We start from the raw sequence: 18,223 nt of genomic DNA, 5'->3' as shown, positions 1-18,223 counted from the left end.
TTCTTCTTGGTTCTCTGTTGTTGTGATCTGTCATGTTGATTGATTTGCATATGTTGAACCATCCTTGCATCCTTGGGATGTGAATCCCACTTGATCATGGTGAATGATTTTTTTAATGTATTGTTGAATTCAATTTTCTAGTACTTTATTGAGGATTTTTGCATCTATGTTCATGGGTGATATTGGCCTATGGTTTTCTTTGTTTGTTGTGTCCTTTTTGGGTTTTGATATCAGGATAATGCTGTCTCGTAGAATTGAGTTTGAAGTATTTCCTCCTTTTCAATTTTTTTGAAGAGTTTAAGTAGAATTAGCATTAGTTCTTTAAATGTTTGGTAGAATTCAGCAGTGAAGCCATCAGGTCCTGAGCTTTTCTTTGATGGGAGACATAATTACAGCTTCAATCTTGTTACTTATTATTGGTTTGTTTAGGTTTAATTTTCTTTATTTTTCCTCTTCTTTTCTTTCTCTTCTTCTTTTTACTTTTTCTTTCTTCCTATAGGATCTCTCTCTGTTGACCAGGCTGGAGTGCAGTGGTGCAGTCATAGCTCACTGTAGCTTTAACTGCCGGAGCTCAAGTGATACTCCCAGCTCAGCCTCCCAAGTATTTGGGACCACAGGCACATGCCCAGCTAATTTTTAAATTTTGTGCAGAGACAGAGTTTTGCTATGTTGCCTAGACTGGTCTTGAACTCCTGGCCACAAATGATCCTCCTACCTCAGCCTCCCAAAGTGCTGGGATTACAGGCATGAGCCACTGCACCCAGCCTATTCAAGTTTTCTATTTCTTTTTTTTTTTTTTTTTTTTTTTTGAGATGGAGTCTCACTCTGTTGCCCAAGCTGGAGTGCAGTGGCGCAATCTTGGCTCACTGCAAGCTCCGCCTTCTGGGTTCACGCCATTTTCCTGATTCAGCCTCCCGAGTAGCTGGGACTACAGGCACCCACCACCTCACCTGGCTAATTTTTTTGTATTTTTAGTAGAGACGGGGTTTCACCCTGTTAGCTGGGAGGGTCTCGATCTCCCGACCTTGCGGTCTGCCCACCTCGGCCTCCCAAAGTGCTGGGATTACAGGCATGAGCCACTGCGCCCAATCCAAGTTTTCTATTTCTTTATGATTTAATCATAGTAGATTGTATATGTCCAGGAATTTATCCATTTTTTCTAAGTTTTCCAATTTGTTGGCATGTTGTTCATAATAGTCTCTAATAATTCTTTGTATTTCTTGTGGTCTCAGTTGTCACCTTTTTCATTTCTGATTTTATTTATTTGGATCTTCTCTGTTTTTCTTTTTTTTTTTAATATATGCACACAGTTTTATATATAATGCAGCATCACACCATGTAGGGCATTTACTCTTATTTTATACATTCAGATATGTTTGAAACACTTCTTAAGGCTACAAAACAGAACATAGAAAAATAAACAGGAATATATTCAACACTTACAAAAAGTGATATGATAAAGAATATAAAGTACTAGTTTCCTTTTAACACTTCAAAAGGTACGTATATATACTTTTTTTACAAGTAACATCACAAATGATCACATCTTCACATGCTCTTAAAGTATTATTTGTACTCAGTGTAAGGCTATTATTGTTTTTCATACACAAAATTTTCTAGCTCTGTAACACAGTGCAATTTTTAATCCATTCAAGTAAGTTCAACCCCAAAGTTGCTGCTTCCCAGCATTAAGACATGCACCCACCCCTCTTCTAAGATTTTCTAAAACTTGTATTTCGGGGAGAAAGACCTCTTTTAAAAAATAATCCCAATTAGTGGGAGAGTAAATGGCTGACACTAGTAGCAAAACCTTAGTTATTTGAAAATAACATATTGGAAATGAGACATTATTAGGATTTTAAACAAAAACAATAGCATTTAGACATAAAGTAGGAAGCAAAACACAGTAAACAGAAATAGTGTAGCCAAATACGCATTCTCTTCAGCTACACTAGAGTGGACCTTGCTTAGTACCCTTAAGTAAAAGACAAAACATTTACCTCATCTAAAAATGAAGGTAAAACAAAAGAGGCCAAAATAAATATTGCTAGTTTGTAGGGTGGCTGAATGTTTTCTAAACCAGAAATGGTTAGAAAGGAACTTTATTGCACCAAGTCAATCATAAGCAAGTTTGCAGTTCACAGGCATTTTAATTCAACCTTGAGTCACAAAGGAAACAACACACTGCAAGAATACAGTCTGCATTAAGTAAGATATATCAGCATTGTGGTCTGGGAAAACCTACTCTTGCCAGGACAAGGCAGGGTCTGAGCTTAGGTCTGCCATGAAAATGAATTTGTGGGTTATCAGTAAAAAAATATGAGGACTACACAGATGCCAGCATCCTGCTGCCAAGGAGACATGGGGCAAGAGTTGAAGATTTGTTTGAGAGGAAATGAAGAGACATACACAACACCACCAAAGGGAAAAGGGGGCTGGAATCAAGTTCAGCCAAAGCACCTAACACAAAAAACAGGTGAGCTTTGGTCAGTCTGTTCTTCAAAATATGTATGAACATAATGTGGTGAAGTTTCATAATTTCCAACTCAAAAATACAAATGATCCTCAGTTCTATACTTTTGCCTCTATTCTCTTATAAAGAAATATGTCAACATACAGTATGACATAAACAGTTAAAATGAAGGACAAAAGCTTGCTTAGCCTTAGTTTGACCTCAGCATAAGGCAAAATCCCCTGGACTAATTAATACATTTAAAAACAAACTTAAAGGAAAAAAGCAAAACCAACCTTCATGCAAAGATTAATTTTAAAACTATCAAAAGTCAGTTCTTTTATTCCAGAGGTCACTGAGAAAAGTACCATCTGCTAAAATTCTCTTTCAAGCACTTCTTCCATCATATCCCAGAGGTGAGATATGGGAAACAGAAAGCAAATCAGTGTTTCCTTCAGGAGCTATATATTCTGTTACTCAATTGAGGTAAGACAAAGTGACAATGAAGATATGAATAGTATTTCCTTCCAATTTTTAAACATTTTCAGAAGCTGAGATCAAACCCCAGTCAATAAAATGCAGGACACCAGAAGCAACAACTTATTTTGGACTCCTGAGATCAAACACATTGAACTTTCAAATCTGGTGTTTATATCAAAATGTGATTTTCATTAAAATCAGGTAAGCTAGTGCTACATAACAAAGCATAAGCTGAAAGTGGAGGACCCTCTATCTTCTCATTCTTTAAGTGAGCCACCAATGTTAAGAAAAAAATGGCTTAAGCGGTACCTTCAACAACTATTCTAGTTTGGAAGGTGACAACAAATTCCTTTCAATAGGTTCTCTCAAAAAATGTTTTCCACACAACCATCCCAGTCTTTACAATTTTTTACCTAGCACCATCATAATAAAATGTTATCTTTCAAAGTGCTGTCTAAAATCCTGTTACATTATCTAAATGCTAATCACTACTCAAATCAGCAGTTACACAGACGTTAGGTGATTAAAACAGCACAGAGGTAAATAACCATTGTTACAGTACAGTGGCGATTCACTGAGCCCAGCTGGCAACCAAACATTCCCATAAGTTATCAGAGAACCCAGAAAACTCATCTGTTTCAGTTTGTCAAATTCAAGTGAATTGTATTTTCTTAAGTAATTTGCTTTACAAAAAAAGAAAGTCACCGCATCTGGTTTTGGCTAGGTATATTACACATGGCATGCAAAGAGAAATTACTACTATGTTATTTGCATAGCACTCAAACTTCCTGATCAGAAGATAACATAATAAAAGAGTGGATTTTCACATTGGTATGTACAAATAAGGAATATAAGCTACAGTTATTTTTACAAAATAACACAGATGAATGAATACTGTGTTAATTCAGAGTTCAATCTCCAAATGAGAACAGAGTACAACATGCAAAGGGAACCTCTAGTGAATACTGCAAAGACTGGAAGAAAGCAGAATGGAAGATGTTACCTACCTAAGGGTAATAAGCTATAAAATACAAAGCAAAACCATTTTCTAGCAGCATCCTCTAGAAAAGAACTAGAAGTCACAATCATATTATCTTCTATACAATAGTTCCAGCCCTGACAAGTAGAATATGCAAGTGTAAAGTGAAAGTGATACACAACCAATGGTGCAAGGGGGAAAAAAAAACACACACAGTAACTCTAGAAACCTGTCAAGCTAAAAATTTTTAACATTTCTTCTCACAAAATATTTAGAATCTGTCAGTGCATTAGTGTTAAAGTGGCATTAAAAAAACTTCTGCAGTTCTAACTGATGCATATTATTTTCAAAATGCATAGCATCTACATTTCTTTCGAGTAGGCACCATGATATTTACACCAGTGCTAAGAATTTTTGGTGGAAACAGCCATTTCATTGGATTTCCTCCTATTCTTCTATGCAATCTCAACAAATACCAAAATTCAAAAATATACCTTATGAATATTAAAAGAACTATATACAACATTGCTAAGACACAGTTAATAGGCTGCCTTATGTGATTATTAAAGAGAAGACATTATTCAAGCTTGACAGATATTGAGATGAAAGGCCTTTGGGTTGGAAGCATTTTAAAAGACAACAGTGTTTTAGGCTGAGAATTGTTTGAGCCCAGTTTATGACTAAGGCATTGCATAATAAAATATACATTTCTATTTGGTGCAACGTTATATTTGGAATCTATAGTGTGTCAAATGGTATATTTTCTTGTCACTTTCGTAAACACTATAAAGCACACATTTCCAACATTTGAAATCAAACTTATAAGGAAAAAAGCCAAATACTAAATCTATAATGTTTTATATTAAGCTGTTTATAAAAAATACTTTAACAAACATCTTCTACTTTTTACGGGGACAGTCACTTGATAAATAAACAGATTCTGAATGAAGAAAACTGGCAATGCCAGGAATTAACCTGCCCCCTTGAACTCATGTCAAAAATGTCTTGTCCAGTATGGGAGTGAAGGAAAGGGGGCTGGGGAGAGGAAAGAGTTCTAACTGGGGTTTTTACTTTATTGTATTTTTTTAAAGGCTTCAGAAACATTCCACCTAAGAGTTTCTGTTAGAAAATACTTCGGCAACAACCATCAAGTGTGCTGTCCCCTATGGCCATCTCCCATCCCTGATCTCCTCCTATCTCCCCTAAATGGTCGTCCTCTGACATTTCGATGGTACTGATAACCTTCATCCTGACTTCTGCTTGGCTGTCCTTTCCAGGACTCCTCACTTCTCACATGTTGATATCCGCCCCTACCAAAATAGCCCCAATCACTTTTGTACTTCCTGCTTTCATAAGTTTGATTATAGAACTGCTTGGATCTATCACTTCTCAAAATATTAGACACTTCATTTTCATCTTCTGAACTTTCTTCTTTTGGTCTTTGCACTCTGCTATCCACAGAGTTGGCCCCAGGGCTGACCACATCAGCAGCAGTCTTAGGATCTTTTACTTTTTCTGTTTTTTTCTTTCAGACTTTGAATGGTCCTTTTAGGTTCAAGTTCAACAGGCACAGTTTCTTTCTCTCTGTTTAGAATCTGAGTGGGAGGATGAGCCTTTCCCTCTGCTACAGGAGGGATGGAAGCCAATGCCATACCTGCGTTTCGTGTCTGGGAAGATTGCTCTGTCCGGCCTTCATCTGGCTTACTGCTCACACTTGCTTCAGGGAGAGAATGTACATGTTCACCCCTGGCATCTGGAAACTCGTCTACTGTTGAAACTGAACCACAATCTTTAGATACATCCAGATTTTCCAGAGACAGATCCAATTCTCCTTTCTCATCAGAGGGCAGGACAATATTCTGCCTCATTACTGGATTTTCTTTGAATCCCTGAAAAGGTACCCATACCAAACATGAGGAGAGAAAGGAGGTGCAATAGGAACTGGGCCTAAGAATGGACTGGGTCCAAAAGATGGTTGGGGGAGCATACTCTTGCCACTTAGTGACTCTTCATAATCAGCGTGCAGAAGCTGCCCAGGGGTCTCAGATTCAAGATCGGCCTGGTAAGACAATTGTCCGTGACTTTCGGACACCTGAGATGCAGGGATAACCAGAGGTGAAGAAAATGTTGGCAGTCCAATCTCTGGCTGTGGCATTTGACCATTAACACTGGCCTCAGTCTGCATAGGAAAGTGGGCATCAGTACAGGTACAATCACTTTCATTCTGAGCAGCAGGAGCCTCTTGGAACCAGGGATTATGAGGATAAACAGGGACAGGGACCTTTGGGTACATCCTGCAGGCTGCCAGGTAGGCCTGGTGCAGAGGGTACAGGTAAGAATGTGGGGCCCACATAGGACAACTGTATGCCTTCACACCAAGATTGAAGAAGAATCAAAGAATATTCTTACCTTTAGGTAGGTCCTCCCCAGTCTGACACAGTGAATAAGGTGGTACAATGGCTCGATCTCCCTTTTCGTTACAAGGAAACCCAGGATAGAGTGGGTCTTGATAAAGGCTCAATGTCTGAGGCAAAGGCATCAAGGGCTGGTTACTGCCTGTATTGACAGAGGAACTGGAGAGGGTGTTAAATAAGCTTGGGATACGGCAGAATTAGGTCCAATGGTCAAAGTCTGTCACTGACAAAACGGGAATTGGAGCAGGGACACTTGTTGGTCCAAAAGTTGTAGGTTCACTTGGCCAGGCTGGCACAGTGGCTGGTAAAGAAGGCACCACAGGAGTTGGATATACCTCTGGAGAAACTAGAAGGGGAGCTGGATTTGACAAAGACACATGTTCTGCTGGCTTTTGTTCTGCAGGAGAAGGGCACTCTAACTTCTTTGACTTTGATGGTGACGAAACTGTTGCATATTTATCAACAGTAATATTCTCCAATGTGCTTGGTTCGGGTCTTTTATCCAACTATGTCCATGAATAGAGTCTTTGTCTTTTCGTTCTGTTTCCATTCTCCGCCTGCTTCCTTTTCTATCACTTACATGTGATGATTTTCTCTGGACACATGGATTGCTACTCTGAGAAGCTGACTGACTGACTGATGAGCTGGAAAGGGCTGGGAAAGCCTGTTCATCTCTGTTCTGAATCTCATAAACGGGATTCTTCTATAACTTGCTTCTCTCTGCGCTCTTCTGGGGAAAGGCTGAAATAGTTAGATTCTCCACTTGTGTGATCAAAATCCTCAACTCTTTCATGATCAGGTTTTCTTATGATCTGTGAAGGTGTCCGGCTAAGATTTTTGTGCTCACTGGAGAATTTCTGAGACTGTGACCCTGAAGAATGACTAGAGAACGCACGTTGTCTTACTCTTGAAGGATGCTGCAGTTGAGGAAGTAGTGCTGATGGGGCTTTTATTGGCTTGCTTGGATTCTTTGGCCCTCTGTAATCCATATCAGAATGGAAATTTTGTCCAGAAGTGGAAGATTTTTTTCATCTTCTTCCCTGACACTGTGTTCCAGCTTTCTGGGGGAGGTGCCTTGAGGTTCTTTGATGTGTGCTTCTTTCCCAGTTCTTCAACCAAAACTGGTCCATTCTCAGAATGAACTCCTTGAACATCTGCATTCAAAAATTTTCCATTGTGATCCAACCTAACTTGACATTTGTCTCCAACTTCATATTGTAAGCCAGCAGCAATGGAATAATCACCTTTTTGCTGAGCTTGTTTAGACTTCAGCCAAATTTCATATTCCACATTTCTATAGACTGCAGGATTGAGTGACTTAAGAACCTTTCTAGACAAAGGCAGGCTAGTAGAGTTCCCATTGTTCTTCAGCTGCTCATTGCCTGACAAAGGTTTAAATCCATTCACATCAGCAGCAGCAGCAGCAGTTTTACTCTTGCAACTGTCATCCTCTGAATTTGATATTTCACTGTTGTCTTCATCAGCTACTTCCAACGTGTCTAGTTCCATCAGTTTTACTAACATCAGTTTTAAATACCTTCTCATACAGCAATTCATAAAGGAGAGACTGACACACAGCAGAGCTTTCTTTATACTTTATGGGATACACAATATCATTATGATTTCCATTTGAAAAACACAGTAACACCTTTTCAGGAAAATTATTTTCAGTTACTTGTGAAGGAGAAACATTTGGTTCCCGATAAATTATAAAATCTTTCCTGTACATAAGAGAAAGGGCACTGATTTCCATTTGTCCTACCCATTCCTGTGGGTTTTCCAAGCGCCTTAAATATTCTTCAAATGATCCTTCTACAAACGCTTCAAATTTCTCTCTGTTCTCTCGAAGACAGTGAATACAGGCCATTGTGACTTCAACATAGCGAGACCGAGAGTGCAATACCTGCTCTGCCGCGGCCCGGAACAGCCACCACCCGTCCTTGGCGACCAGTTTCCGATACAAGCCCAGTTTCCGCAGATAGGCGTCCACGGGCGTCGCGTCCTCGCGGGGCCCCGCGCTGCCCTGGTCCCCGCCGTCGGGAACGCCGACGGCCGCCTCCACGTTGCTGGTCCTGCTGCAGGCCAGGCGCGGCGAGGGCTAGCCCCACATGGCCAGGCCGCCGGCTGCTCGACGCCCCGGCCTGGGGCAGGCGGCAACTCGGGCTGGGGCTCGGGCTCCGCGAGCGGCGGCGGGCGGCGGCGGTAGGGGGGCCCTGCCTAATGCATGGCTGTCCGCACGCCGCCGCCGCCTCGGAGCGAACACGCGCCCACGACAAACGGGGCGAGCGGGATTAAGGAAAACCCCGAGAGTGAGTAGTCACTTCCCGACGGCCTCGCTGCCCGACCCAGGACCCAGGCTGGGGGTCGCCGCCCCCACAAGTTTCCTCGTCCATACCGGCGTGAAGCGAGAAAACCCCGCCCCTGGCGCGCACGCTGGGCCGGCTCAGGTGAAGCGGGGCCTGCGTCCCCCGCGCACTCCCCAGGCCGGGAGCCGAGGAAACCAAAAAGGAAAGACGAGGCCTTTCCTTTCCCCGCCTCGCTGGAGGGCGCCGGAGGGGCGGGGAGCGGGTGGGGGCGCCCCCGGATCTTCTCTTTTTTTCTTAGTCTTGTTAAGACTAAGAATTGTCAATTTTTGTTGATCTTTTGAAAAATGTGGCTTTTTGCACCATTGATCTTTTATATTGCTTTTTAAGTCTCAATTTTATTTATTTATGCTCTGGTATTTATTATTTCTTTCCTTGTTAATTTTGGATTTGGTTTATTTTTGCTTTTCTAGTTCCTTAAGGTGTGCATTGTTAGATTGTTGTTTTTTTCTAAAAGTGTACTTTTTTGATACAGCTGTTTATTGCTATAAACTTCTCTTTTAATACTGCTTTTGTTGTATCCCATAGATTTTGGTATTTTGTATCTCCACTTTGATTTGCTTTAAGAAATTTTAAATTTCCTTCTTAATTTTTTCATTGGCTAGTTGGTCATTTTGGAGCATGTTGTTTAATTTCCATGTTTTTGTGTAGTTTCCAAAGTTCCTCCTTTCTTTGGTTTCTAGTTTCATTGTGGTCAGAAAAGATAATTGATATGATTTCTGCTTTTTTGAAATTGTTGAGACTTTTTGTGGCCTAAGATATGGCCTATTCTGAAGAATATTTCATGTGTTGATGAAAAGAATGTGTATTCTCCAGCAATTGGGTGAAATGTTCTGTAAATGACAGGCCTATTTGATCTAGTATGTAGTTTAAATCTGATGTGTTTTTTGTTTTTGTTGTTGTTGATTTTCTCTCTGGAAGTCCCTTACTTTTTATTATTATTTTTTTAAGTTTCTTACTTTTGCTGTATTGCAGTCTACCCCTCACTTTAAGTCTATTAATGTTTGTTTTATATACTTAAGATCTTGGGTGTTGAGTGCATAGATATTTATAATTATTATGTCCACTTGCTTAGTTGACCCCATTATCATTATTTATTGACCTTCTTTATCTCTTTTTACAGGCCTTGTTCGTAGTCTATTTTATCTCTTTATAAATATAGCTACTCTTTGCTCTTCTTTGTTTTCCAGTTGCGTGGAATATCTTTATCTCTTCACTTTCATCCTCATGTGTGTCTTTATGGGCGAGGTCGGTTTCTTGTAGGTAGCATATATTTGGATCTTGGTTTTGTTTTGTTTTTTTCTTCCCCATTCAGCCACTCTGTGCTCTTTAATTCGAGAAGTGAGGCCATTTGCATTCAGGGTTATTATTTATAAAGTCATCCTTACTAGTTCATTTTGTTGCTTATTTTCTGGTTGTTTTGTAACTGCTGTCTTCCTTTCTTACATCTTCCTTTCTGGTTAAGTGATTTTCTCTGGTCGTATGTTTTAACTCATTGCTTTTTATTTTTAGTGGGTCTATTATAGGTTTTTGCATTATGGTTACCGCAAGACTTACCAAAACATCTTATAGATTCAACAAGTTGTACTATAGAGAGATGAGAGATCTTTGTAATTTAGCTGTTGAGTATCTTTTTTTACCCACTAGGCCTGCCTCCTTTTAAGCACTAGATGGTGCCTTACACTCAGGTTTTTCTCAGCTCTAGTAAATAATTAGAACATTGCCCATGCTGAGTGGGAGAGGTACCAAAGAGGTTATCCTGGCAGCGCGGGAAGGCTGACTTGGAGTATGTGCCTGGGAAACCTGTTGAGTGAAGCTCCTACAATGTGGTGTTGCTGAATAGCCCCTCTGATTTGGTGTCTCCTTTGATTGAGTTACAGAGCAGTTTCCAGGGTTAGGGATTGTAGTCCTACTTGACTCCTTTGTCTCTGGCTGTTTTCAGGCATAGTTCTCCCTTCAGGTACTCCCAGTGCTTCGTGTAGATTGAGGTAGGGACAGGTCTTCTGTCAGGGAACCCAAGATAGTGGGAAAGCTGGTTGGCCACCTTAATCTCACTTTTTCCAGTGTAGAAATCATGAATCAGGGGAAAGTTTTCTGTATGCTTGATGCTGGGCTGATTTTGTGGTGAGGCATCATGGGTAAGGAAATCCAATTCCGTTACTGTCTGCTCAGAGTTTTTTCATTCCTCTGTGTCCGTGGGAACTGTCTCTCCCTACGTAATATTTGCATTCTGGGATATTGCTGGCGATAATCTTGGTGCTGTGTATTTGTTTTTGGTTTTCTGTGGGGGCAGGGAGCAAAGCCAGCTTTCTTCTGTGCCACCATCTTGGAACTGGCAGTTCATATATTGGTTTAATGTAGTTACTTTTAAATCAGTCAAGAGATGAAAGGAGAAATCAGCAATTATACCTTTTACCAGTGCTCTTTTGTTCTTTTTTATCCCCCATGGATTATTATTAACGCCTAGTATCATTTCAGCCTGATAAACTTCCTTTATTATTTCTTGTAAAGCAGGTTTGCTAGCAGTGAATTCTCTCAGTTTTTGTAATTGTGGCAATATCTTTATTTCACCTTCATTTTTGAAAGATAGTTTTGCTGGTATCAGATTCTTGGTTGATAGGCGCTTTTTGTTTGTTTGTTTTTTACTTTATGTATTTTGAGAATGTTGTCTCCTAACTTTTGGCTTCTAGGATTTCTGATGAGAAGTCAGCTGTTAATCTCATTAGGATTCTCTTATATGTGATCAGTTGTTTTTCTCTTGCTGATTTTAAGATTTTCTGTTTGTCTTTGTCTTTCGAAATTTTGACTTTGATGTGTCTGCATTTGGAGCTCTGTGTTTTTCCCTTTTGGAATTTATTGAGCTTCTTGAATGTGTAGATTTATATCTATACACACACTCACACACATATATATGTGTGTGTGTATATATATATAAAATTTACAAATTTGGATAGTTTTACTTTCTTTAAAGTTTTTCCTGTGCCTTTGTCTCTCTCCTCTGCTTCTGATACTGTAGTTATTTATATGTTGGTGCACTTAATGGTATCCCACATTTCTCTAACGCTCTGTTTATTTTTCTGAAATTTTTTCTTTCCTTTCTTACATTTCATCTATCACATAATGTCTATTAATTTATGTTCAAGTTTGCTGATATTTTCTTGTTCACAAATCTACCACTGAGCCTTTCTAGAGTTTTTCATTTTAGTTACTATACTTTTCAACTCCAGAATTTCCATTTGATTATTTTAAATTATTTCTCTCTTTATTGATATTATTTATTTGATGAGACATTGTCATCATAATTTCCCTTAATCTGTTAAGCAAAGTTTCATTTATGTCTTTGAACGTATTTGTAATAATTGCTTTGAAGTGTTTGTTTGCCCAGTCTACCACCTGTGCCTCATCTAGAGGCAGCTTCTTTTGGTTTTCTGTGTATTGATCACATCTTTATGAAGTTTTTTTATGTCTCATAATTTTTTTGTTGAAAACTGGATATTTTAAGTAACATAGCAACTCTGGATACTGATCCCTATTGTGGTTGTTTGTTTGGTTATTTGTTTATGTGTTTAGTGATATAGCTGAACAAATTCTGTAAAGTCCATTTTCCTCACAGTGTGTAGCTTCTGATATCCCAGCTCAGATTTTTCCCCATTGTTCTTAATCTCTTAACCTGACTACTTATGTGGCATTTCTGGATTGGCATAGACTATGTACTGGTCACAGGTTGTGCTTACATTCCCTTAGGTAGTTAGATTTTTACCCTTAAGTGTTAAATGGGTGTGTGGCTTGGTGGCTGCTATTATAGTTCAGGGAGTTTACTTTTTTTTTTTTTTGTCCTACATTTAGCCAGGTGCTAGTAGCTTGGAAGTTAATTCCTGAGAGGGCCCAACCTTGAGCATGTACACAGTATTCCAGACTGTCAGGGATAATAGTGCTGTTTCATTTAACCCTGGCTTCATAGGAATTACCCCTGGGTCAGAGTAGCTTCTGTTAAGTTGTGTTTGGCCAGAGGTTGTGGTTAAGACCCTTGTGCCAGTGAAGTTTCTGCCCTCTGTAGATGGGTATGTGTATAGCTTAGAGAATGTTTTCAAGACTGCCCCATGTTCTGCCCTGATCATTCCTGGGTAGATACAGCCTAGTGTTTTTATACTGCGTTTCTGACTCCTCTATGATCTAAGAGGGCTCTTCTTGGCTGTCTCAGGTTCTCTGCATTAAACTTCTGCCTGCTCTGCCTTTCTGCTTGTATTGGAGCTCCTAGCCTTTCTTAATTGTTTTTCATTAAGATTTCCGCTGTTTTCTGTCTTTCTTTCTTTTTTTTTTTTTGAGATGGAGTGTCGCTCTTGTCGCCCGGGCTGGAGTGCAATGGTGTGATCTCGGCTCACTGAAACCTTTGCCTCCTGGGTTCAATCAGTTCTCCTGTCTTGGCCTCCTGAGTAGCTGGAACTACAGGTGCACGCCACCACATCTGGCTAATTTTTTGTATTTTTAGTAGAGTTGGGGTTTCACCATGTTGGCCAGGCTGGTCTCAAACTCCTGGCCTCAGGTGATCTGCCCATCTTGGCCTCCCAAAGTGCTGAGATTACAGGCATGAACCACCACACCCGGCCCACTGTTTTTGATAATGCCCTTAGGCATGGGGTTCTCCTTTCTGTTCCAAATAAAGTCAATCCTCTCAGGTGGAAATGTAGAGCTCTTTGTCCTTATGGCCCGTCTTTCCCCCTGAGCAAAATCTCCGTGCCACTGCTCCTGGGGCTGAAGGTGAGAGCCTTTTTTCCCCAGAGTAACACTCCATTCTTAGAGTGGGCAGTGGAGTGGTGGTAGCAGCCCTTGGTCTTCTTAGCTGATTGCTCCTGGCACAAAACCTCTACTCTGGGAGCAAGTTGGGGCGGTGGCAGTCAGGGCCCGGTATTTGCAGCCTGCTGTACCTGGAATAGAAGTTCTACCTTTTGAATGGGGGCTGTGTAGGGAAAGAGAGACGGGTCCTCTGTGTCACCTCTCCAGAACAGAGCTTCTACAACTCTGGGCTGAAGGAGAGGAGAAACACCAGCAGCCTGCCCTTCCCTGGGTAAAACTAGCCACAGTCTGGAAGCCTGAGGGAGAGGGAGTCCTCTGCCTGTCTTTTGGCTACATGTACCACAGGTAGAGCCTTCATAATACAGACCTGGTAGGATGTGGGGAATGGTGCAGTTTGTAACTCAAACGCCACAGACTCTGACTTGTTCTGAGATTGAGTAAATTTTCTTGAATGAATGTTTCTCCACTTTTTGTATGCCCTTAGTGCAGTTTCCAGAGACTTTAAATGTTTGTTTTTTAAAATAATTTTCAGCAGTTTTTAATTTTTAATTAATTAATTTTTGTGAGGCAGGGTTCTGCTGTGTCAAGCTGGAGTGCAGTGGCGTGATGTTAGCTCACTGCAGCCTCAAACTCCTAGGCTCAAGTAATCCTTCCATCTCAGCCTCTCAAGTGGCTAGGACTACAAGCATGCATCAGCATGCCTGAGTAATTTTTATTTTATTTTTTTGTAGAGAGAGTCTCACTATGTTGCCAGGCTTGCCTCAAACTCCTGGCCTCGTGCAAACCTCCCTTCTCAGCCTCACCAAAGCCCTGGGATTACAGGTGTGAGCCACCATGCCCGGCCTACTAGTTTTTAAAATGTAGTTTTGCCAGTTCCACTGAGCTCCTTATTGTGTCATTCTGGAAGTTCTCATTCATTTTTAAGCTTTTAAGATCAGGTTTGAGATCTTCTTTATATGTAGAGGCAAGGAAGTTATTATTACCAAATATGATTTCCTGAAGATACTATACTCATGCTAACAAAATAAATTATACTTTGTTGTAGTAAACTAAAATTTATATTAGAAAACTTGAAACCAGTCTGGAAGGCAGCCTTGTTTTCCTTATATAGACCAGGATTTTGACTTTAAACTCATTTTCCACACAGCTTTTCAATTTGATAATTCAGACTGACTGTTCCCAGGCTCTGTAAATAAAGATTCTCTTTGTAACAGATAACATTACAGACAGGCTCTACCAGCATACCCATTGCCCTTGAAACTTTACAAAATGCTTTGCTGCTTTGTACTACCTTTTTCTTCTTCCCAGCCTGCTTCTAATTACAAACAGGAAAATCAGACAGGATATGGCATTGTGACTGAACAGGTTCATTCATCTAACATTATTAAGTACCTACTTCATAACCGATAACTGGTGAATATTCTTTTTATTACCTATAAATGTGTCCTAGCCTAGAGCCATTCTTACTATGGTTGCGGTATTTTAAAGTTATTAATTTAAATTTGACTTAACTCTTTGAGCATAATTATGCAAAATAGTCATTTCTTTGGAGAGAAAACTTACTGTAGAAAATTGAAATGTTTAATCTTATAAAATGCATCTTTTGAAAGAAACCCAGAGCATCTGTGAAGCAAAGCAATTAAACTAAATGTTAGCAACATAGGAGAGGAGAAATAACTGTCCATGTGTGAAAAGGAGACAGTGGGGCTTGGTAACTTAGGGGAAGAAGTGATGTTCAGGAGGCCTTAGGTGTTTCTTTAATATTCTCTGTACTGCTAGCTGTGAATCTAGACGGAAAATTGTATTGTTCTCTGCTTTGTTTTTTTTCCTGACTTTAATTGGAAAATAATCACTTATCTCTCCTGCACATTGAATTGTGGAAGAAAAAAATAGTGTAATTTGATAAGGAGTTTTATAAGATTTGAAGTGCTTTAGGAATGTTCAATACAATGGTACCTGTCCCACCCAAAGCTGTTTATAACAGAAAGCTCTGAAAGGATGTTGCTGAAACACTTGCATTTATAACCTGGCCTAAAGCGAAGTCTTAGGTAAGGTGTTTTATAGCAGAGCACACATGTTATATGTATGCTGTATAAAGGGAACTTTCCTATTCTCTATTCTCTTTTCTAATAGAGAAAAGATAGAACTTATAAGGCAAATATTTTTCTTAACTATTAGCTCCAATCTCATTCTTCCAAATTTTTCTGGTTATTTTCAGAAGAAAAACTAAATTTAGGTCACACTTTCTTTCCTTCTCTCTTTCTCACAGTTAAATGGCCCAATGAAATGAACATTAATTAAAAAAAAGCGGTAGGAATTGTGAATAGTTTACTGGACAGTTTGATCTTAAACTTTAAATCATTGTCTTTATTATGTGGTTAAAATATATAAGGTAAATAGTGGGTCCTAAACCAGAAGGCTTTGATCCTAGGGTGTTCTATTTTTCATTTCTTAGAAGCCAACCAAATTTAAAACATGAAGAAAAAAATGGGAAATAATCATAAAGCATTGCTTGAGTTTCCAAACATATATAAAAAATAACAAACCCCCTTCATTGAGGTCAGGCACTGTGCTTGTCTTATTCATTTATAACATTGTCTCATTCATTTATAACAACAACCCAATGAGGAAGGAGTCTATCATTTTTCATTTTGTGAAGAGCCAACTATGGCCTAGACAAGGTAATAGAAACTTATTCCAGGTTACTACAGCTTCTAAAAATAGGATGGACATTTTAAATGATGAAATTAAAAGGCAAATATTTTCTAAATTACCCAGTAGTACATATTCTTTGTTAAAAAAAATCAATGATACAGGAAATCAAATTTTTAACAAATCATCAATAACTCTATATGTTTTTATATGTGTATAATTATACACACACAAATACAGAGTGAGAGAGAGAGAGAGATCTGAAAGATATGCAGTGAAATTATAGCATTGGCTAACCCTGGAGAAGAAAGGTGAGAAGGTACCAGGAATGGAAGTGATGGTTAAAAAAGTCTTTAGATTTATTTTGAATGTTCTGATTTTTTGCAAGAAGAATATTTTTTATGTAGTAGTTGTATAAACTTAATAATTTAAAAACCCTCAAAGAATGAGGACAGGAAGCCAAATTCCAGATTGAGTTTAATTTTCTTTGACCAGCCTCTTTGTCTCCTTTCTAGAGATTTCTTCATTACAATACCCAACCAAGAATGTTTAAAACTTTTCAAAGATAATGCATATGTGAGTTAATTGGTATAGCTAAAATTGTGAAATCATTGATAATGAAGTATAAGACAGTATATGACGGTGGCTAAATGCATAGACCCTGAAACCAGGATGTTGGGGTTGAATCTTGACTTCCTCATTGTATGACCTCTCTATGCCTTAGTTTCCTCATTTATAAATTTGGGGTACTGATAGTACCTGTCTCTAGGTTGTTGTGAGACCTAAATGAGTTATCATCTGTGTAGTACTTAGAACAGTAGCTGGCACATAGTAGGTCATATAAAGGTTACTATTATTGTTATTTTATCCTGACACTTAGAAAAACTGGTGGTAGATTGTTATGTATACATCCAGACTTTTTTCTATATATGTGTGTAAACATTTACATACACTTATACAGATACAGACACACACATTCACAGGAGTAAGTATATTTTTATTAAAATTGGATTATACTATTTCTATTTTTTTGTAATCTTTTACACTCAACACCATATAAAAATCTTTCCATGCCATTAAATGAAATGACTGTTTAAAATAAAAATTAGATGCATTTTATCTTAACCAGTGTGATAGCATGGGTCCTTTTGACCAAATACATGAGCATAAGATAAAATTGAAAATGCTTGGGGCTATGCTGAAACCTGAAGTGCTTATTGATGTTGATATAGCTTACTTAAATGGTTGACTAGACACCGGCATATTCTACCTAAGATTATTATTACTTGCCTAAATTGTTAAGCAATGATGTCCAACACTTTAAATGTTTATCTTCAGAGCCAATATGAAAGATAGAAAGCTGTTTTTAAAGTGTCATGGGAGGAAAGACACTTGAATACCACTCTTTGTAAAGAAGTAAAATGATCTGTAAAAAGTATACTTGTTATTAATAGAATTATTTCTTTCTCCACCTCCTTCTGGCTTTTCAGGAGATGTTTCACAAAGCAGAAGAATTATTTTCTAAAACCACAAACAATGAAGTGGATGACATGGACACATCAGATACCCAGTGGGGCTGGTTTTACTTGGCAGAATGTGGGAAGTGGCACATGTTTCAGGTACCTCCTTTCCTTTAATTTAGCAGAAGTGTTTTCGATTCACTTAGCATCACCTTGCTGATGTATGTAAAATGAGTATAAATATAGAACTTGAAGTCAAACCTTAAGGAAGTAAAATTGTTTAACTAAAAGAAGAGTTAGAAATTCTTCTAGTCCTTTCCCTTTTCTTTTCCCCAAGTTTTCACACTCATTTATTTAGAAGAAACAATAGAGGGCGAATGTGACTGAGAGTTGCATGGTGTCAGTACATCTGAGCAACTCCAAGTTTGGTTTGGTGGACAAAGAGAAAGGGAAGAACAAATCCATATTAAACACTTCTGTATGCCAGGTATTATGTTCAGTGTTGTACATTGATTTTCTCCCTTATCCTCACAGTAACTTGGAAGCAGATGTTAACATTCTTACAGTCAAGGAAAGTGAAACTCAAAAAAGTTGACATAATTTGTCAAGGGTCCCACAGCTAGTTAAAC

General features: G+C 38.9%; 1 protein-coding gene and 1 pseudogene across 11 annotated transcripts in view; one reads left to right on the top strand and one right to left on the bottom strand.

The window, feature by feature from the left end:
* PARP11 (poly(ADP-ribose) polymerase family member 11) overlaps positions 1 to 18,223 on the top strand; it is a 64,260-nt gene that overhangs the window by 25,803 nt on the left and 20,234 nt on the right. For 7 of the 11 annotated variants that reach the window (XM_054445475.2, XM_054445478.2, XM_054445480.2 and 4 more), the window contains one exon: positions 17,625 to 17,753. In XM_054445475.2, the coding sequence (XP_054301450.1) occupies positions 17,625 to 17,753 (129 nt within the window). Of the gene's footprint in view, positions 1 to 8,155; positions 8,635 to 15,395; positions 15,531 to 17,624; positions 17,754 to 18,223 lie in introns of those variants that run through there. The other 4 variants (XM_054445473.2, XM_054445483.2, XM_054445481.2 and 1 more) reach the window with 4 other exon arrangements.
* Positions 5,059 to 8,207, bottom strand: LOC129010877 (OTU domain-containing protein 4-like; annotated as a pseudogene).

Source organism: Pongo pygmaeus, chromosome 10, assembly GCF_028885625.2.
Source record: "Pongo pygmaeus isolate AG05252 chromosome 10, NHGRI_mPonPyg2-v2.0_pri, whole genome shotgun sequence".
NCBI classification, from domain to species: domain Eukaryota; kingdom Metazoa; phylum Chordata; class Mammalia; order Primates; family Hominidae; genus Pongo; species Pongo pygmaeus.
Note: the sequence above shows the minus strand (reverse complement) of the source record. Positions and strands in the feature narration are given on the sequence as shown.